Raw genomic sequence first — 21,409 nt, 5'->3', positions numbered from 1 at the left:
CAGTGGTGAACAAGGCCCCAGGCAAAGCCACAGAGATAACAGTCCTTCCGGGAGATGGAGGGGGAGGCTTGTGTTCCCTGCCCAACCAGAGAGGCCCTTGTTTACTCTGAACCAGGGCCAGGACTGTCACTCTTCATTCATCCCAAGGGTGTGCCAGGATGGGGAATTACTGGAGGAGGAAGTGAAGCATCCCAGGTAAAGAGAGGTGCTATGGCAACCCAACTGTCCAAGGGGGAGTTAGGTTGGGAATCTGGGGATAAGAGGTGGATTTAGTCTCCAGATTAGCACACTTATTTGTGCGCTGAGTGTTGCTCCAGCGTGAGCAGCAAGAGAGTATGAATTCACCTTTCTTCCATGGGCCCAGAGGACACCAAGTAGGTTGCTGTGGGCCACTTTGGCACCAAGGCGAATAGCCTGCTACTCCTATTCTCTTTTGCGCCAAAGGAATGTTGCTGTTGCGAACCTTGAGGTACAGGTGATGAGACGGAGCGCACTCGACAGTGTCTTGGAGAGGGGAGTGTGAACAGGGCCGGCGCCAGGCATGACTGGGCCCTAGGGCACCAGTCTGCTGTGGGCCCGCAGCACCATAGCCCAGAACTACCCCTGATACAGGCAGCATGTGGTTAATAAGCCCGCCCTTGTGCCTCATCTCCTTCTCGTGTTGTGTGAATGACATGTGCGTGTAGTGCACATGCCTGCCATCAACCAAGATGGTGGCAGGGGCTTCAGCCCCTTAGGGAAACCTCCACTGCCATCTTGCATAATGGCAGGCAGGCACACATAGCGCACATGGCATTAATGCTGATGGGAGAGGTTGGTGGAGTATGCGTGTGGGCTTATTGAAACCCGTGCTGTCTGTATTGCAGGGGGTGTGCTTAGGAGCTCCCTCTCCGCGATCCGCTGCAGGGTCGAGTTGCAGGACTTGATGCTGCCGCGGAACACAGAACAGGAGCTCCACCCTCCCACCCTCTGGGCTTCAGGAGCCCTCAGCCAGGGCCCAACCTGGCCACCCTCTGGCGCTGGCCTTGAGTGTGAAGAACCTTTACTAAAGAGCCAGCTGCTTTTTCCTCCTCCATCCCCTTCTCCTTTTCCTCTTGTGTCATGTCTTTTAGCTTCTATGCCTGAAGGCATATCACTGACATTATAAGCAGCTCAGGGAGGTTTGTTCTTTTCCTTGTTGCTGAAGAGCAGGCTGAAAGTGCTTCAAATGATTAAATAAATAAAGCAGGCCCTGTCTAGTCCAGCATTTTGTTTCCCCCCAGTTGTCAGACAGATGGTCCTAGGAAACACCCAAACTAGCTATGTGAGCAAGAATCTCTCCCTCTCTCACCCCCTTCCCTTGCCCTAGGGGAGCCTTTTCACCTGGGGGACTTACTGTCTTGCCTCAGGCAGCTTTGAAAAGAGACTGTAAAACCAACCTTGGCCAGGATGCTCATTCACATTACAAATGCCATTCCTCACTTCCACATAAGCAGCAAGAAGCAGAAGTGAGGAGAGAGCAAGAGAGAGCGGCTCAAAGGGATTTTAAGCCTCCTTGGTAAAAACACCCTCAGGGCTGAGTGTGCAAAGGGTGACAGCCATTTGGAAGGGAACGCAAAAACACGTTGAGGCAAACCGCAGGCTGTCGCTCAGCATCTCTGAGTGAATAGTGGCAGGAATGCAGCTGTTTGGCCAAAATCCCCCTTAGGGTCATTTATGTGAGCACTGCTGAATAAGGAATGTTGGCCCATGGCCCAGGGAAGTCACAGGGACCCAGGTTGAGAAGCTGTAGCCATCTGCCTTGTTTGAGCTTCTCATTCGCTGGATTCTGTCTTGCTGGGGCCCTCCAGGCCAGGGAATTCCACGGCATTCACTAAAGGGACCAGAGAAGTATCAATGCATGCTGAGGTTCAAACCTGGGTTGCTTCCAGACTGCTGCTGTTTTGCAGGTGGGATTCAGTCCCATACCGGCAAATTCAGATTGTGCAATTAAAGTGGATTTCGCACTTTCATGCAACCAACCCATTTTTTTTTCTTTTTTAAGAAAGACCTTTTTTGTGGTGAGGAAAGGGATGGGGAAATGCACTGGAGAGCATGGAGAAACAATTGCTTGATGTATCACCTTGTAACCTGCCTGCAGACAGATCAGAAGGAATGCTTAGTAAAGAGCAGACATGGTGTAACCTCCCTGCAGACTTTGGGCAAACAAATCAGAATGAACGTTCAATAAACTGGTTATCTGGAAGTGACCTTGGCTAAGTGCAGTGATCCTCTCTGGGAAGCCATTGTGGGGACTGGAGCAGTTATCTCCCCTGTGATACTGTAGAGATGGAAAAGGTTCAGAAGAGGGCAACCAGAATGATCAGGGGATGGAGCGACTCCCTTACGAGGAAAGGTTGCAGCAGTTGGGCCTTTTTAGTTTAGAGAAAAGGCGGGTCAGAGGAGACATGATAGAAGTGTATAAAATTATGCATGGCATTGAGAAAGTGGATAGAGAAAAGTTCTTCTCCCTCTCTCATAATACTAGAACTCGTGGACATTCAAAGAAGCTGAATGCTGGAAGATCTAGGACAGTCACAACAAAATACTTCATCATCAAACAGTGCATAGTTAAACTATGGAACTTGCTCCCACAAAAGGCAGTGACGGCAGCCAACTTGGATGGCTTTCAAAGGGGATTAAACAAATTCATGGAGGTTAAGGCTATCAGTGGCTAGTAGCCAGGACGGCTCTGCTCTGCCTCCTCTGTTGGAAGCAGTGTGCTGCTGAGTACCAGTTGCTGGAAACCGCAGGAGGGGAGAGACTGCTGGTGTGCTCAGGTTTGGCTCGTGGGTTTCTGGCCTCGGCATCTGCTCGGCCACAGTGATAACAGAGTGCTGGTCTAGAAGGGTCACTGGCCTGATCCAGCAGGCTCTTCGTACGTTCTGATGTCCCTCCCACCCACCCCAACCTGGAGGCAGTATACAGGGTTGGGTGGTCCTTTGCGATGGTCCAGACTGGCTGCTTTTATCCCTGCAGACAGAGGTGCTGTATCTCCTATCCTGCTCCTGTTGCAGGCGGTTAATGCTAAAAGGCTTTTGTGTTCTTTCCTCTTTTACTAGCTGGTTTTAGTTAGTTCTCTGTCGGGGCCTTATCTGAGCACCCACTGTGCCAGAGCATGACAGCTGCCCATCAAAGCCAGGAGCACACTTTAGTTTCCTCTAGAAGTGCCAAGTGCTCAGTCAGAGCACATTACACTGATGGTGCTTCTGGAGAAGCAGACAAGGGGGGGAGTGTCGCTTCTCCTTTCCCTACAGCCCTACAGATCAGGGATGAGGGAGAGTCGCTGCTGTTGGCTTTGCGTGGGCACTTCCTTCACTCACTAGAGGCTTGGGATCCTCCGTGGCAACTTCTGTGATCACAGAGATATGCTTTGCGGTTTACTGTTGGGGTGCAACTCAGCTTGCCCTGAAGACTGATGTGTCTGCATGAGAAAGAGTAGACACACAGAGAGAGGAACCTCCATGCTTCCTACACAGTCCTTTCCCTTCTAGCCAGCAGTGTAGTGGCAAATTCAAATTCAGGGTCCCTTCATCGCATAGTCACAGCCACGCCCCCTTCTAAGATTATATAATCTTCTAAGATTTTAGAATAATCTGGACAGGCTTGAATGCCGCTTTCTGCTTCTCTGTCACTATCACCATTTCACGGCCTTTTCTCACTGTCAGAGATATTGCTTAAATTACTGAAGTCAGTATCTACACATTTATCTCATGTTGCTGCCAAACTGCTTGAAGATGTAGATGGGATGCTATCCTCAGGATTCACTGTCCCTTCTTCTGCAGTTACAGAATTCTGACTCTCACAGCTTGGCTTTTTGAAGTAGGAACTAATAGGAACTCCTTTCACTCTGATTGGAGCCAATCAGAGAAACCAACAAGGAAGCAAGTTAGACTCTTCTCAGTGGCTCTCCTTTTGTGCTGATTGGCTCATAGGATGCTGGAGACATAGGGACCTTGCTGGGACCTGTCTGTCTCAAAAAATGAGTCTAAGATGCCTTGAGACCCTGGATGACTACATTCCCTGCTTCTAACCTGTGTTGATCTACCTTCCAGTGCTAGACTGATACTTTTAGTGTTGCTGGCCTCACTTCCTACTCCGTCTCTCTCTGGGCTTATCTATACTTCAGTTTAATCTGCAAGGTAAGCCCCTTGAGTCTCCATTAATTCTCCCTTCCATGTGATGCCGGCATCCAATCGCTGCCTTCCCACACTTTCCCCTCCCTTACTCCGCGGTTTCTCATACCAGCTATACTGCGAAAAGGAGAGAAAGCGCAATCTAAGGAGGGAGTCGTGGTTGCTTTGTCTCAAATTGTCCGATGTGGGGGGTTCAGCTCCGCTGCCTTCCCTGCCTCTGTTGAGTTCCCATCGGCTTCCTCACCCCTCTCCCTTCTGATCTGATCCAATCAGCAATACTCCCTGTGCTGGGAGAGGAGGAATGAGGGGTTTGTAAACAAAGAAAGGCCCCATCAACAAGTATGGAGACAGCTGGTCTAGCACAGTGGGGAGGAGTGCCTGGCTGGGAGTCCAGAGTCTGAGTCCAAATCCTCGCTTGAGTCTCCTGGGTGTCAAGGGCCAGCTAAAGATCACCCCCCCAGGGAGTGGCTCAGGGGTTACGTGCCCTGCCACCTGTGCAGCCGTGGGCAAGCGGCATAGTCCCAAGGAGCCCCATTGCCCCCCAGCTGGCAGTTGCGGACAAGGAAGGGGCTGGCTTGTGCAGCTGTGGCAAGCTGAGCAGGCCCTGGCCAGCTGGGGAGGACTAGCCTCGGAGGCAATGGGAAACCCCCTCTGAATACACTTACCATGAAATCCCTATTCACAGGGTAGCTAGTGGGGATCGACTTGAAGGCAGGCCATTTCCATTTTTAATAAGTATGGATGAGGAAATAGCTTGCTTAAAAGAAACAAAGAATGCTTGCAACAAAGAAAGCGCGAAGCTATCCAGTTTGAACTACCAGCGCAGCGGTGGCTGGTGGCTGCATGTCAGTGGGGCAGTGGAATTCGCTCCAGGTTTTAGTCCGAATTTTCAAGGAGCTGTCCACTGTCCCACTGACACCAGCTGCCACTGTACCAGCAGATAATTCCAATAAGGAAAACGTGGATTTTTAGTATGGTCCTTTCACTCCTTCCTTGGAAAGGAGACCCTTTGAACCTCTCTCCTCTTGAGATACAGGGAGAAGCGTGCCTTCTTTGCTCCATCACCTTAGTTCACCAGAGCTAGTGGTGTTTCCTATCAAACAGGTACTTCCTTTAATAAATGCCAGTTTGCTGTTTTCTTAAAGTCTCAGTGTGACTGCATATCCGGCTTAAAGCGAGCTCCTTCAACAGGGACTGAAACGCTCACATTTACAAGGTGTGTGCGGTTACAAAAGGGAGCCATGTGCTCCTGGCTCCTGAAGCTACACCACACGTGCGAGAGGACCATTCTCTTGTGTGAAAAAAGTGGTGGAAAGTAATTACGTGGAAGTGGTTCTTATAAACCCTAATCTGGCCCGCCTGCAGCCACTGGAGTTCACAGAAGGCTTCTTTTAAGCCTAGTGGTGGAATGGGGGGGGGGCATTTTCAGCAGGGGAGGTCACATCCAGGGAGGGGAGAGTTAACCCTTCTCTCTCCAGCTGCAACTCCCATCTGCAGGCAGCCCTCTGCGCTGCAATTAGGCTTGAAAACAGCCTCCTGCAGAATTGCACTGGGATGAGGAGACGTTGCACGATGGGCAGGGAAGGGGCAGGGGCCACATCCAGCCTGCGGACTGGCAGTTCCCAGCCCTGATATGAAGTGTTTGCTACTGTTGCTTAGGCGCAACACACTGGCAAAGAGCGTCTAAAATGGCCTTAGCCTGGCGAGCGGCAGCATAACAAACTACTGGATTTGTACCCAGCCAGTAGCTGAGTGGTGAGAGCAGCTGCTTTGCATGTCAAAGGTCCCAGGTACAATCCCCATGGCATCTCCAGGCAGGGCTGGGAGAGGCTGCCTGCTTGAAACCTGGAGACCTGCTGCCCGTCACTGTAGGCAGTACTGAGTTAAACGGACCAACAGCCTGACATGGTATAAGGCGTCTTCCCATGTTCCTAACTTTCCTTAGTGCTCATTTCCTGGGGGAATGGTCCGATTGTCTTTGCATTGTCAAAATGGCAATTCCATGTCTGACAGCATTAAATAATGTGGCCTATTTATGCCCTATTAGTGGCCCAGAGCTTCAGCCTTATCAAGGTTTCCATTTTAGCCACAAGTCTGAATGAAAGCGTTAGGCAGACAGCGGAAGGAGTGAGCCACGGAAGCGAAGACAGAGAAAGCAAATCCTCTCCCGCTCTCAGATTGCTCTGCATCTTCTCGGATAGAAGTGACCTGTTTTCTTCCACAGCTGGGAAAGTATCCAATTCACTTTGATCCAACGTGCGCTGACCTCCGCTGAGCTATTTTTGACAACACTCTTAACATTTTAGGTACAGCAGAAACCTTTTACAAGAACAACCTCCGCTTGACCCGCCTGCATTAACTGTGTTTTAATCTGAAAAGCTCCTGCTATTAGGCAGACTTTGGAAAAAATGTGAAAACTAAGGTCAGGTTCCAAAGGGAAACTTGGCAAGCCTTAGCAAAGGCAAGATGAGAGCCAAGGGCCATGGCTAAATCCCTCCTGGGATAGCTGATTTATAGCTGGCCCTGCTAGATCCTGCAGAGTGTTGGCTCTTGTGCGGGAGCTGTCATGGCTTAAGTGCTCCCAAGTATCAAATGCATTGAGGGCCAAACTGCGCATTAGGACAGATGCATGCCTGACACATCCATGTCCCCTCCCAAATTACTTTTGAGGAAAAGGAGACACGCCACGCAAAGGCATTGAACTCAGAGTCTTCCACGCCTTCCACAAGCAGCAGCCAGTGGAGTGGGAAGGGCCATAGCCCAATGGCAGAACATCTGCTTTGCGTGCAAAAGGTTCCAGGTTCAGTCCACGGCATCGCCAGGGAGAGCTGGGAATGTCTCTTGCATGAAACGCTGGAGAGTCAGTCAGTGTAGACAATACACAGAGTTGGATGGGCCAAGGGTCTGCTCCAGTATTAGGCAGCTTCCTGTGTTGGACTGGGGATGGGAGAGCTCAGAGCATGATGCTGTTTCATCACACAACTTCCTTTCCTGGGGAGATGCAGAGAGGCCAGGACGGTCTTATGGCAGGCAAGGTGATCGGTGGCTTCTGGGATCAAGGACAGCAGGCTGTTGAGATCACGGGCGTGAGATGTCTCTTGTGCTCAAGTCCTCCTTGCGGACTTTCCATTGAGACACCTGGTGGGCCATGTTGGGAAAGAGGGTGTTGGTCAACTGCTGAACTTTTCTCATGCCCTTAAGAAGAGGTGAGTCCAGGACTCATGGCAGAAGCAGTCACACAGCACTGCCCCTTGTGAAAGTGGGTTGGGGTTTGAAGATAATGCTGCATCCAGAATGTTTTCTCTCTGCTGTGGTTTCAAGGCTGCCAAGCTAAAAATCTCTCTCACACACATACATACACACTTCCCGGCGGTAAACTGGATATATGCAAACGATGGCCATCCATGGTGTTTAACATGATGTTGTGGAGTCTTCTTAAAACCTGGAGAGCTAGGAGGAGTTTTGATTCTAATTTTGGCAAGCCTCAAGTTGTTGTTATTTTTTCCTGGCTTCCTATCCAGAAAAGGTCGTCCCCTTGCGCATTCTGTATGAGAAGTATGGTGACTGCCTGACTCAGGACAACATGATTAAAGTGATGGCCCTCCTGAAGGAATATGAGACCAACGAGATCGTCCTCTCTGTCAGGGACATCTATGTCAAAAACCCGGATATCAAAGTCAGGGTAAGGCAGCCTTGCTTGGGCAATCCATGGCTTCTGGGAAGTGGGTGGTGTTGTCAGGCCTGTGCAGGATCCATCCCTTTTCAGAGCAAGAGAGAAAATCCACCATAAAGGTAGGCAGATTTGGTGCCCAGGCTCTGCAGCTTAATCAAATTCTGCTTTGTAGGCAGGGGCATGAGCACTTGATCTCCCCAGTTACTCTGCTGGTCGGCAGCCTTTTTCCAAATGAGGCTTGGCCCATCAAGCCTCCTTCTGTACTCCATGCAGGATGACCTCACAGCACCAAGACCCAGCAGCCCTTGAAGAGGCAGGGCTGTCTTGCCAGCGCAGCCACAGAGATGAGAGGGAGAGGGAGTGGGTGGCTGGGTACCAGGGCCAGCTCTGTCATTAGGCAGAGTGAGGCAGACGCCTCCAGCAGCCCCAGCAGCTACTGGGTTCAGCAGCATCTGCAAAGTGTTTATCAGGATGGATCATGTGCTGGACAGCACAGCTTGCCTTGTGCTCCTTAAGCTAGGTGCTGCCCTCAGGTGCAGTGGAGGATGCTTTTGAAGTCCAGTCAGCTTGGATACACGAATGGAGGGGGGGCACCATCTTGTTCTTTGCTTCAGGCAGCAAAATGTCATGGACCAGATGTCCAGCTATGCCCACGTCCTGGCTGCCTTGTCTACGAGTAGGACAAAGCCAGTGTGGCCTGTTTCCCCACCACCACCTCCCAGGGAGACAGGCCTGCATACAGTCACATCCACACCATTGTTTCCCCCCCCCCAAATTCTGGAATCAGTAGTTTATCCTTCACCATCAGTGGCTGGGGGCTCCATATCAATGGGGCAGTGGCATCTGCTCTATGTTTACTCTGAACTTCAAGGAGCTGTCCAAGGCGCTGAAGCTCCTTGAAAGTTTGGACTAAAACTCGGAGAAGATTCCACTGACACGCTGGCATGGAGCCACCAGCCAGCATTCCCCTTCACAGAGCCTACAATTCTCAGCACCCTTAGTAAACTACAGTTCCCGGAATTCTTTGGAGGAAATCATGTGCATTAAGTGTATGGTGTGGATGTGCTTGTAGTCCCAGGACACCCCAGGGGGCAGATGCACCCACTGGCCCCAGCCCCAATGCAGGGGAAGCAGCCTTAATGAGGACTCACAGTCTGATGCAATCCTTCGCAGTTAACAGCGCTGGCACACATGGAGAAACATCACAGCTTTCAGTTCTGGCGGGCTGACCTTCCTCCTTTTAAAATGTAGATCTTGGGGGAGCCAATCCAGAAGCGCAAACTGGTGGCAGAGCTCACGCTTACCAACCCCCTCCCAACCCCGCTGACTGGCTGCCTCTTTGCTGTGGAAGGGGCTGGTCTCACGGAAGGACAGAAGATCCAGGAACTGTAAGTCTGCCTCTCTCTCACAATAAAAGTCATCCATCAGGGTGACAAAGGTTCTAAAACCAGGTCTGAACCCAGATTGTAGTAGATCTAGATAATCAGTCTGATCATGGAATGCCTACAGAAGATGCTCCACAACCATCCTCTCCACCATCTTTGCCAAGAGAGAGATGTTCGCAACATCCTTCTCAGCCCAGTCTTGAGTTTGTGTTTTTTCACTAAAGTGCTTTAATTAAATTGATGTATAACAGCTTGCAGCAAGACACGTCTGTACATAATACTTTAAAAGAATTTGTGATAATTACCTAGTGACTTATTTTGACCCTGTGGTACTAAATGCCAGTGGTAGTTAGAACATTTCCACACATGACACTAACAAGTGCCATTGAAGCCCATTTCATTTGTGGAAAGGGCCACAGGAAAAATGCTTATCCCTATAAGCATGGCATGCACCCCCCCCTTTAAAGGCATTTGTCACATGCATGACCCCATCTGCACGCAGCTTCAGCCTTCCATGTATATGGAGTAACCGAACGTAAAGGCTTAGCACCTGAGTTTGCTTCCCCCCCTCTTCCCTCCTTGTCCCTTTCCCCTTTATGTTGCGTCTTTCACAGTATAAGCCTGTGGGCATGGACTGTCATGTTTTAATGGACTGTATCTAAGCTGCTTTTTTTTTTTTGACTGAAGAGCAGGGTACAAATCCTCGAAATAAATACTTTAAGAGGGTTATAGTAAGGGATTACTGAAACTGCTTCTAGCACTACATCATTTTAGCAGTGAGTGCACTGTAGAAGCACATGAGTCTGCAGAAGGCCAGATGAGGCGGCAGGGCATGTTTTGCATGCGGAAGTTCCCAGATTAATCTCCCGCATCTACAAGTAAAGCTAGGAAAGACTTCTGCCTGAAATTTTATTATTATTATTATTATTATTATTATTATTATTATTATTGTTGTTGTTGTTGTTGTTGTTGTTTGATTTATATCCCGCCCTTCCTCCCAACAGGAGCCCCGGGCGGCAAACAGAAGCGCTAAAAACACATCAAAACATCATAAAAACAGACCTTAAAATACACCAAAACAAACAACTTTAAAAACATTTTTTTAAAAAGCTTTTAAAACATCTTTAAAAAAGGGTTAAAAACATATTGTTTAAAAAAATATTAAAAAGCAATTCCAACACAGATGCAACACAGGAATCCTGGAGAGCTGTGACAACTATTGTGCAGACAATATTAAATGGCCAAATGGCCTGACTCAGTTTAAGGCAGCCTCCTATTTTCTTCCGGACTGGACTTGGGAAATCTGTTCTTCCTGTCTGATGCCTAAATCAGCTGCGTGCACAGCATTGATTGTCTAGGAAGTGCCAAAGTCCCTAACCTACTTCCCCTCTAAAGCAGTTTCTCAACTTTGGGAGGAAGGGCAGAATACAAATTTGATAATGAATGAATGAATGAATTTCCTGGCTGGGGAAATATCATGATCATGAAGGTGGTTTCGCCCAGGTGAGGCTCATCCAGTGCACTCCGGATCTGCTGACCCCTGTGATTTCCCCAAACGCAGGGAATTTCACGGCATGATTTGTGGTATATACAGTATATTCTGCTTTGGGTTTTTTCTTAATGAAAGAGGAGACAAATGTACATTTAACAGAAAAAAGTACACATCCCTCTTTAAAAATTAAAAAAAAAAGTTGGAGAGTGTACCTGAGGTACCCAGGAGGAGCTCAGCAGACTAGTGAATTTCTGGCAAGACAATGATCAAGTCCTGGGTTGCACCCGCCTGCCTCCCCTTTAGGCTTTCTCAAGGCATCTAGCCGGCCCCTCTTGCAATGTAGATGGCCCACTTGTTGTGATTCAGAGAGACTGTGGCTCAGGAGCTCCTTTTGCAGACGTGCAGCCACTAGTAAGCTCCACTTGGCTGTAAGGACCACTCAAATGGCCACAGCAAGGCAGGGGCTGGGGGGGAGCAGGGGGGAGGCAGCTTGCCACCAGGACGGTGATGCAGATCCCCTGAGGGGCAGGATGGTTGACCCCATCTCTTCCTCTCATCTCTCCACAGGGATTGCCCCATCGGGCCGGGTGAGGATGCCAAAGTGAGGGTGGACTTCGTGCCTCGCCAGTCGGGCTTGCGGAAGCTGGTGGTGGATTTTGAGAGCGACAAGCTGAAGGGGGTGAAGGGCTATCGGAATGTCATCATTGCCCCCCTGCGCAAATGAAGCCCCCGTGAAGGGAAGAGGTTTGCTTCGCTGGCCCTGCCCGAATCTATTGCATAAGACTCCTGTGCAGAAAGAGGGACAATTGTAGCAGCAAAGGGGACCTCAGGGTGCTTTGCAATAAATGCCCCCACACACACACACACACTCAAATGTGGCACTCTTGCAAGTGGCCACATTTCTGTACCCCAAATGCTTCCTTTCTAATGTTTATCAGGGAGCAGAAATTGGTGATTCGTTTATGTGCAGAGCTCTCTCCCCCCCCCCCCCAGCCAGATCCCTTCGTGGCCTTATCAAGACACACCGCCAAAATGAGATATGATCCAAAGACCACTCCAGGCTGGAGTTCAAGCAGGTAATTTTTGAGTGCTCATTCATGCAAAAAACAATAACATGCACAGGAAGGCGGGCATGCATGCGCACACAAAGTTCCAAAATTCCCTGCAAGGCTTATTTTCTGTTTGTGGGGAAATTATTTACATTGGGAAGCAATAATGAGTGTGACAGCCCCTCTCATTCCTCCCAACTCCTACAGTCGGAAGTGGAACGGTCCACTCTGCCACCTCATTCCTCCCTCAATCTGCCACATGTGTAGGCCGGGACATCCCATTTGGATATTGAGAAGGTGGCTCCTCTTGCCCAGAAATGGGTGGCCCTTAATATCCACCTGTCTGTGGCTCTCTTAAAATGTGATATGTCCTTCCGCAAAACACTTCTGCTGGAGAAGGAGGAGGGGAAGGCACAAAGTTTATAAGCTGCTTATTACATCATGCCAAAATAAAAAAAATAGAACTCTAGATACCAGCAGCCGTCAGAACTGTATGACACTATTTTAAGGACATAAGAAGAGCCTGATTGCTGCATCTGGTCAACGGGGACCCATCTGGTCCAGCATCCTGAGGACAACAGCAACTCTCTGTTGCAGTGTCCAGCAACTGACATTCAGAAGCATGCTGCCTCCGACGATGGAGACAGAGCAAGCCATCATGGCTAGTAGCCTTTGAAAGAACGGCCCATCCAGTTCAGCCTCCTGTTCTCACAGTGGCCAGCCAGATACCCGTTATGGGAAGCCCGTGAGCAGGGCCTGAGCTCAGCAGCACTCGCCCTTCCTTCGGTTTCCAGCAACTGACATTCAGGTTTGCTACCGTGGAAGCAGAGCATAGCCAACATGGCTAGTAGCCGTTGATAGCCTTATCCTCCATGAATGTATCTAATCCTCTTTCACATATACGCTCATGGGGTCTGAACTGGCGGTGACCGACCAGGAGAGAGACCTCGGGGTTGTAGTGGACAGCACGATGAAAATGTCGACCCAGTGTGCGGCAGCTGTGAAAAAGGCAAATTCCATGCTAGCGATAATTAGGAAAGGTATTGAAAATAAAACAGCCGATCTCATAATGCCGTTGTATAAATCTATGGTGCGGCCGCATTTGGAATACTGTGTACAGTTCTGGTCGCCTCATCTCAGAAAGGATATTATAGAGTTGGAAAAGGTTCAGAAGAGGGCAACCAGAATGATCAAGGGGATGGAGCGACTCCCTTACGAGGAAAGGTTGCAGCATTTGGGGCTTTTTAGTTTAGAGAAAAGGCGGGTCAGAGGAGACATGATAGAAGTGTATAAAATTATGCATGGCATTGAGAAAGTGGATAGAGAAAAGTTCTTCTCCCTCTCTCATAATACTAGAACTCGTGGACATTCAAAGAAGCTGAATGTTGGAAGATTCAGGACAGACAAAAGGAAATACTTCTTTACTCGGCGCATAGTTAAACTATGGAATTTGCTCCCACAAGACGCAGTAATGGCCACCAACTTGGACGGCTTTAAAAGAAGATTAGACAAATTCATGGAGGACAGGGCTATCAATGGCTACTAGCCGTGATGGCTGTGCTGTGCCACCCTAGTCAGAGGCAGCATGCTTCTGAAAACCAGTTGCCGGAAGCCTGAGGAGGGGAGAGTGTTCTTGCACTCGGGTCCTGCTTGCGGGCTTCCCCCAGGCACCTGGTTGGCCACTGTGAGAACAGGATGCTGGACTAGATGGGCCACTGGCCTGATCCAGCAGGCTCTTCTTATGTTCTTATGTTAAGGCCATCTTGTAGGCTGTTGACACAACTGAGACAATCCTTACCTTAAAAGCACGATTTCCTATGTGTGGAGTTGTCAACATGTGGAAATGGTTTGGGGCAACCTTCAGCTGGGGGTCCTTCCCTTTGAACTGGCCTTGAGCGTCCAAGGGAATTTAGCACGGGAGGGGGCACAGAGGACCCCCATCCCTACACACTGTTTCTTATGTGGCTGCTTAAATGCTGTTCTGGAAAGATGGCCAGGCATTCCTTAAGTGACAGGGATGTCTCTAGTTCCAAAACTACCTACCCCCCAAAACACAAAATTGGTGTCTTATGATGTTAGGGCTCCCCTGGTCCCGTGGCATGTATTTATTATTTTATGTATTTATTTTTAAAACTTATATACCGCCCGACTAGCAATAGCTCTCTGGGCGGTGAACATACATACAATAAAATACAATATAATACAAAAACATCAGTCTAAAATCAAATTTCACAATCTAAAAACAGCAAAGGCTAAAATCAAATTACAAACATTACAGTCATTAACAAAAAATTAAAATGCCTCGGAGTAGAGAAAGGTTTTAACCTGGCGCCGAAAGGATGATAGTGTCGGCGCCAGGCGAACCTCCTCGGGGAGACTATTCCATAGTTCGGGGGCCACCACTGAGAAGGCCCTTGATCTTGTCACTGCCCTCCGGGCCTCCCTATGAGTCGGGACCCGGAAGAGGGCCTTCGTAGCAGACCGTAGTGTACGAGCCGGTTCATAGCGGGAGAGGCGTTCCGACAGATATTGAGGTCCCGCGCCGTATAAGGCTTTATAGGTTAATACCAACACTTTGAATTTGGCCCGGAAGCGTATTGGAAGCCAGTGCAAGCGGGCCAAAACAGGTGTTATATGGTCAGACCGCTTCGTTCTTGTTAGCAGTCTGGCCGCCGCATTTTGCACCAGCTGTAGCTTCCGAACCGTCTTCAGAGGTAGCCCTACATAGAGCGCATTACAGTAATCCAAACGTGAGGTTACCAGAGCATGTACTACTGATGTAAGATCCTCCTTACTCAGGTAGGGACGTAGCTGGGCTACCAATCGAAGTTGGTAGAACGCATTCTCTTTCTCTCTCTGTGTGTGCAGTCTTTGGGCTATGTTTATACAAAAATGCTGATCTCACATCTGCTGAGCGGCTATGGTGTCTCCCAAGGAACCCAGGCACTGTTGTTTTGTGAGGTGCCTGAAAACCTCCTCCTAGAAATAAACCTAGGAACACAGGAATATCAGGAAAAACATCCTAACTATTAGAGCCGTACGGCAACGGAACCAATGACCTAGAGAGGTAGTGGGCTCTCCGACACTGGAGGCCTTCAAGAGGCAGCTGGACAGCCATCTGTCGGGAATGGTTTGATTTGGATTCCTGCATTGAGCAGGGGGTTGGACTCGATGCCCTTATAGGCCCCTTCCAACTCTACTATTCTATGATTCTATGAATCTGCCTTCTCCTGAGTCAGACCACTGGTCCATCTAGCTCAGTGTCACCTACTCTGACAGGCAGCAGCTCTCCAAGGCTCCAGGCAGGGAGCCTTCCCCAGCCCAACCTAGACATGGTGCCATTGGGGATTGAACCTGGGGCCTTCCGCCTGGCCAGCAGAGGCTCTCCCACTGCGGTACGGGCCCTCCCACATGACATGAGGCAAGAGGAGGCCAGCTCAGCCATGCTGACTGTGAGGCAGGCATCTGGGCCTTTGGTCATGGCTTTTCATTCTTTGCACCTCTTTGCAATAAGGACCAGAAGCTGTCTCATGACTGAGCAACACGGAGAGAGAGAGAGAAAGAGAGAGAGAGAGAGCACAACATTAAGAGTAGGCTGGAGAAAAGGTGACCTCAAAATAACTCGAACTGGCTTAGAAAATTAGCTTTTTCAATCAGGAATGTCATTCGAATTTGCTTAGTTTGGGGCCACTGGGGGCCAAGTCGTGAGTGCTTGCTTTCTCTGACAACCGTGACGCTTCCAGCCTGTTTCATGTCTGAAACAATGCCAGGCAGGATCTGGTTGAGAGGAGGAAGGAGGCACATACAGATGTCAAAGCCCCTCATTCCCCCAGCCAGGGCTGCCTGCCACACCAGCTCTTCCCTGGGCTTCAGAGCATCCACCCTGACACTTTTCCATCCTTGGCCATCTTGAAGTACAGTAAAGACAGAAGCAATTTCCTGGTGGAGATTCTGCTGGACCCAGCGCTCTGCGCGAGGGGCTCTTAGGTTCCACTTCCAGTGCATCCACACATTTGTTAAGAAGGCCACACACACTACTGACCTGAGCCACAAAAAATCCGTAGGTCTTTCCAAACCAGCCACAGAGACTGGCTTCTCTGGCTCCTTTTAATCCCTCGCCAGAAGTTCCCCATTCTCTTGCATACTGCTAAGAAATAGTTTTTGGATTACTGTTTTAGAGCCAGCCTGAGAAAGGGCTCAATAATGTGAGCAATATACATGTACATAGATATATATATTTGTATGCCATGATGCTGTTCCTAATCTTGAATGTACGGAGAGAGTGGTTTACTTGCTTTCTTAGCCATTTCTTGCTAACGTCCATCACAAATACTGTGTTCTTAGAGCCAGTTGGGTGTTATACTGACGGGAATGAACTATGCAATCACTGAATAAAGAGTTTTATTTTTCACCTTCAAGATCCTTGGGTGTCTTCCTTCCCCCCAGCCACTGTTGTGCCAAGGACAACTCCCCCACTGCTATCGATGGTGCTGGGCGAAGAAGGGTACACCCTGAGGTCCTCTTCCCAAGTTTGCTTCTGACCTCACGCCCTCCAGCACATCTCTGCCTTCTCAGAGTGGTGTCAGACGTTATGCGGGAGAGGCACTGTCACCTCCCCATACAGCTGCCAGCAATTCAGCTGCCAACCTGTGTAAACCTTCCTCCAGCGCTGAGTGGACGCCTTCGTACCCAGCAATGTATGTCTGTGAGCCACGGGCAAATGGCCTGAGCACAAGGCTGCCAGCCAGTAGAGTGGCCACATGCTCTACTTTAAAGAGGACAGTCCTCTGTCTCAGGGGTGAGAAACGTGTTCAGCTCAAGGGCCACAGTCCCTGCTAGAAAACTTCCTGGGGGCCACATAACAGCAGTGGTGGGGAGCCAGAGGCAAAAGTGAGCAGAGCAACAGATGCAAATGTTACCCTCTTGCAGCAGGCAAGTTTCCACACACCCTCAACCCCCCCTCTCTATCCTCCCTCCACGCAAGGAAGAAGCATTATCTCCTTGAAGTCAGTTCAAACAGTCAAAACCACTCAAGGAGGTGCAAAGCAGGGCTGGAGGAAGTCCTGAGACCCAGTTAGAGAGGCCGAGGGAGGGCAGCCTCTTCTTTGAATGGCTGTTTCATCCAAGTCAGGTTTAAAGATTAAGAGCCTTCAGAAGGGAAGGGAGAGGGCTTGACATTGCCAGTCACCTTTCAGCACCTGGTGTTAAGGATCTGTCCATTTTGGTTCTCTCGTTTTCTCATGTTTCCAATATTTAATTCGGTTCTTCACGTTTCTGCAGTAATTTGCAAATTTCATTTTAAAAAGACCCTCATGAAAATTCTCCAGCATTTTAGTGCGAATTTCTCCTAATAAACACATTTTTGGTATGCAGTTTTGACTAATGTGGACATTTTTGCAAGCAATTTCTCCTAATGCAATCCATTTTGTATATTTTTACTAATATGTTCATTTTTATGCACATTTCCCCGTTTGTAAACATTGCTTGCTTGGAGAAACTGTGTCACAAAATTCAGATGTGCAAATTTTGAAGGATGGCTGCACTTCGCTTCTCATATTGCTTCTGAAAATGTGAATTTGATAGAATTGGCTTTAAATGAAAACTGAATTAAGAACATAAGAACATAAGAAGAGCCTGCTGGATCAGGACAGTGGCCCATCTAGTCCAGCATCCTGTTCTCACAGTGGCCAACCAGGTGCCTGGGGGAAGCCCGCAAGCAGGACCCGAGTGCAAGAACACTCTCCCCTCCTGAGGCTTCCGGCAACTGGTTTTCAGAAGCATGCTGCCTCTGACTAGGGTGGCAGAGCACAGCCATCATGGCTAGTAGCCATTGATAGCCCTGTCCTCCATGAATTTGTCTAATCTTCTTTTAAAGCCGTCCAAGCTGGTGGCCATTACTGCATCTTGTGGGAGCAAATTCCATAGTTTAACTTCTGCAAGGGAAAGTCCTGTGTCAGTAACCTATTAGAATTCTTTGAGAGTGTCAACAAGCATATAAATCGAGGTGATCCAGTGGACATAGTGTACTTAGGCTTTCAAAAAGCGTTTGACAAGGTACCTCAACAAAGACTTCTGAGGAAGCTTAGCAGTCATGGAATAAGAGGAGAGGTCCTCTTGTGGATTAGAAATTGGTTAAGAAGCAGAAAGCAGAGAGTAGGAATAAACGGACAGTTCTCCCAATGGAGGGCTGTAGAAAGTGGAGTCCCTCAAGGATCGGTATTGGGACCTGTACTTTTCAACTTGTTCATTAATGACCTAGAATTAGGAGTGAGCAGTGAAGTGGCCACCCATTGTTAGATTTCCTGGTAGCACACACCATAAAACAAATATAAACACAAGACAACAGCAAATAAAACTTTAAAATGTCCTCATCAGTTAAAACGAGTTTAAACACCTGGATAAATAAAAATGTACTTGCCAAACACTTAGGCTGTGGACACACTAGTCACCAGATCAAAGAGTTCCATTAGCCACACCTGGAGGGAGAATAGATTGCTCTGCCAATCAGTTGCAAAATCTCTTTGAAGTGATTTTTTTTTTTTAAAAACCCTCACTCAAGCTGCTCCCACCAGGCTTTATAGTAAAAAGGGGCTTGGTTTGACTAGTGTTGTGTGCCCCCATTTTCAGAAGAGAGAGGTGGAGATGCACTGGAACTGGCAGAACAGTGAGTGTTTCTACCCTTAGATCACAGAATCATAGAGTTGGAAGGGACCTGTAAGGACATCAAGTCCAACCCCCTGCTCAATGCATGAAGCCAATTACAGCATCCCTGACAGGTGGCTGTCTAGTTGCCTCTTGAAGACCTCCGGTGTTGGAGAGCTCCCTAGGTCACTGACTCCATTGTCCTACTGCTCTAACAGAAGTTTTTCCTGATGTGCAGTTGAAATCTGGCTTCCTATAACTTGAGCCCATTATTCCAGTATTGGCACCAGTGAGAACTTCTTCCAGGAAGTCATTCCATATATTATCAAGAATCATAGATCATAGAATCATAGAATCGTAGAGTTGGAAGGGGCCTACAAGGCCATCAAGTCCAACCCCCTGCTCAATGCTCAAGAAAGCTGTCTCCCTCATAGATGATATTCAAGGATTTGGATTCCAAAATATTTAGGGCTTTGAAGTAAGAACCAGCACCTATGGGTGAACTAGGCCACACCAATCAAAATTCTAGCAGCCATATTCTCTTTTCACTGAGGCTTCTGTGTCTTCAAGGGCAGAGCAGTCCCATAAGAAATTAAGAAGAGTCTTGGCGCTGGATCAGGTCAAAGGGGGCCCATGTAGTCCAGCATCCCGTTCTCACGGTGGCCATAGATGTCCCCATGATAAGCCAGCAAGCAGGACCTGAGTGCAACAGCAATCTCTCTCCTCCTGTGGTTTCCAGCAACTGGTATTCAGAAGCATACCACCTCTGGCCATGGAGGCCGAGCTTAGTCGTTGTGGCTAGTAGGCACTTTTCTCCTTCATGAATTTGTCTAATCTCCCTTTAACTCCATCCAAGTTGGTGGCCATCTGCACCTTGTACAATACGTTGCAGTATTCCCATCATAACAGACATGGCAGTAATTTGGGCATTCACAGAGAAACACACCTATCCACCACGTGTGAAGCTTGATCTTCTCCATCTTTGCTGTGTCCTTTCCTGCTTTGCTAAATGGTTGGTAAAGAAAACAGGAAGTGTGGCGTTTGTTTAGAGGTCTGCGTTTGTGTTTAGAGTGGGATTGTATTTTGTTATGGCCATTAGTAAGTTTCTGCAGCAACTCAAAACAAGCTGCAGAGGGAAGGAGGAACTCTGGCTGAAGGGTCCATTTTAGACACTCAGGATAGAGACACACTGACTGTTCTGCCAGTTTTAGTGCATCTCCATCTCTCTCTTCTGAAAATGGGGGCACACGACACTATCAAGCCCCAAGCCCCTTTTGACTGTAAAACCTAGTGGGAACAGTTTGAGAACATTTTATTTATTTACTTTTAAAAAATCAGCTTCAATGAGATTTTGCAACTGATTGGCAGATCAACCTGTTGCCCCTCCAGGTGTGGCCAATACAAACACTTTGCTGTAGGCGACTAGTGTGCTCACAGCCTTCACTTTTGTGATTGTGTGTAGAAGCTGTTAATACAGCTTTTGGCAGCCACAGTTGTGCTGACGGGCTGATGGGAGTTGTAGTCCAAAACATCGGGGGCAGGGGGGTGCACACCAGGTTGACAAGGGCTGCGTTAAAATATATTAGCACCCTGGTCTAGAACGTAGCAGTTTGGGGTGGTACCTGTATGCTGCCAGCTCAGAGGATTGTTCTGTAGAGGCAAACACTTCAAAATGTGTTTGAATCAGAGGCTGCCATTTGAACCTGCCCAGGGAGATCTTAAAGAAACCAGAATATGGAGGCTGAACAGGCACAACTGGAGAATGCTGAGGGGTACCCAGGAGGAAGTTCTATGTTCAGAAAAACTTTGCTCTGGAGGAATGCAGAACTAAGGGGAGTGAAAACCTTTCAGAAGGCCAACTTTTATCATGACTGCTGACTGTGGGCAGACCAAGGAATTCCGCATTCCTAGGAAATTCACAGATCTCCCAGACTTCGCAGCCTCTTTGAAGCCAGCTGCCTACACATTTATCTGACCCTGATGGAGATGGATGTTACATCTGCCTTCTTGCCCCAAGTCAGCTCTGGGCTGCAGCACGGAGGAAAAGCCTGCAGGGCGGCCCAGAGCCAGGCACTGGGAGGCCTTCAATGGATTGGCGAGGCACTCCAACAAATTCCACAGAAGGAATGGAGCAAGGCAGAGATGAAGGTGGGCTGCCCAACTGGAGGAGCTGTTACAACTGAGGACAATGCCTGCTCTGGCTGGCTGATCAGGTGACTAATGGCAGATATGGGCATGCACAGAATTTACAGTACCCAATACTCCTACTTGGCAGGCAGAATACTTGCTTTCCTGCTCTTTCGCTTCTTTCCAATGAAACAACTTTCCTAGCCACATTAGAAACTGTCCTGAAGGGCAGCCCTGTAGCCAGGGTGGGTACAGGACCAGGCCCCAGGTGGCGCTTTTCCCGGGAAGAAGAACGGTTTGAGAGCTGCGTTGGTGCGCATGGAGCACGGGACTGTGGTTGTTGTGTAGACCTGAATGGAATGAGTGGATGTTTGTATGACTGTATGTTGTGAGTGTGTGTGTATTTTTATTTTATTTTATTTTTATTTTATTATGTGCCTGGGCGGGAGGATAGGGTATTGGGAGGGGGGACCAGAGGGGGCCCCTGTTAGCGTAGTGACGGGTAATGGGAGGTATGGCATTGTGAGGAGGACATGCCGGTTGAGGGGAACTCGGCACAGACAATTGGTGGCTGTACCGTGTTCCGGTCCTCCCCACATCCACAGGATTGCTGGTAGTTCTATCAGCCAACTCTCGGATCTCCAGTTGCTGCTGCTTAATGCCAGATCGGTAAATAATAAAGCTTCCCTCATCCATGATTTAATTGTGGATGAGGCGGCCGATCTGGCGTTTATTACTGAGACATGGGTGAGCGATCTGGGAGGCATTAATCTCTCCCAGCTGTGCCCACCTGGGTACTCGGTTCAGCATCTGGGTAGATCCGAGGGTCGGGGAGGGGGAATTGCTGTGGTCTATAGAAGTTCCATCCCTCTCATTAGGCACCCTAT

At 48.8% G+C, this 21,409-nt stretch overlaps 1 protein-coding gene and 1 non-coding gene across 2 annotated transcripts in view; both read left to right on the top strand.

The window, feature by feature from the left end:
- The window catches only part of TGM2 (transglutaminase 2), a 73,715-nt gene extending 57,544 nt beyond the window's left edge, over nt 1-16,171 (top strand). Inside the window, exons 11-13 of the mRNA XM_061630765.1 lie at nt 7,676-7,836; nt 9,079-9,215; nt 11,272-16,171. Coding sequence (XP_061486749.1) covers nt 7,676-7,836; nt 9,079-9,215; nt 11,272-11,428 — 455 coding nt within the window. The 3' untranslated portion in view covers nt 11,429-16,171. The remainder of the gene's footprint in view (nt 1-7,675; nt 7,837-9,078; nt 9,216-11,271) is intronic.
- Nucleotides 10,665-10,821, top strand: LOC133388189 (U1 spliceosomal RNA). Its single transcript, XR_009763677.1, has one exon. It is a non-coding gene; the product is annotated as a U1 spliceosomal RNA (small nuclear RNA).
- Nucleotides 16,172-21,409: the final 5,238 nt, after the last annotated feature.

The sequence above is a fragment of the Rhineura floridana genome, chromosome 6 (assembly GCF_030035675.1).
Source record: "Rhineura floridana isolate rRhiFlo1 chromosome 6, rRhiFlo1.hap2, whole genome shotgun sequence".
NCBI lineage: Eukaryota > Metazoa > Chordata > Lepidosauria > Squamata > Rhineuridae > Rhineura > Rhineura floridana.
Note: the sequence above shows the minus strand (reverse complement) of the source record. Positions and strands in the feature narration are given on the sequence as shown.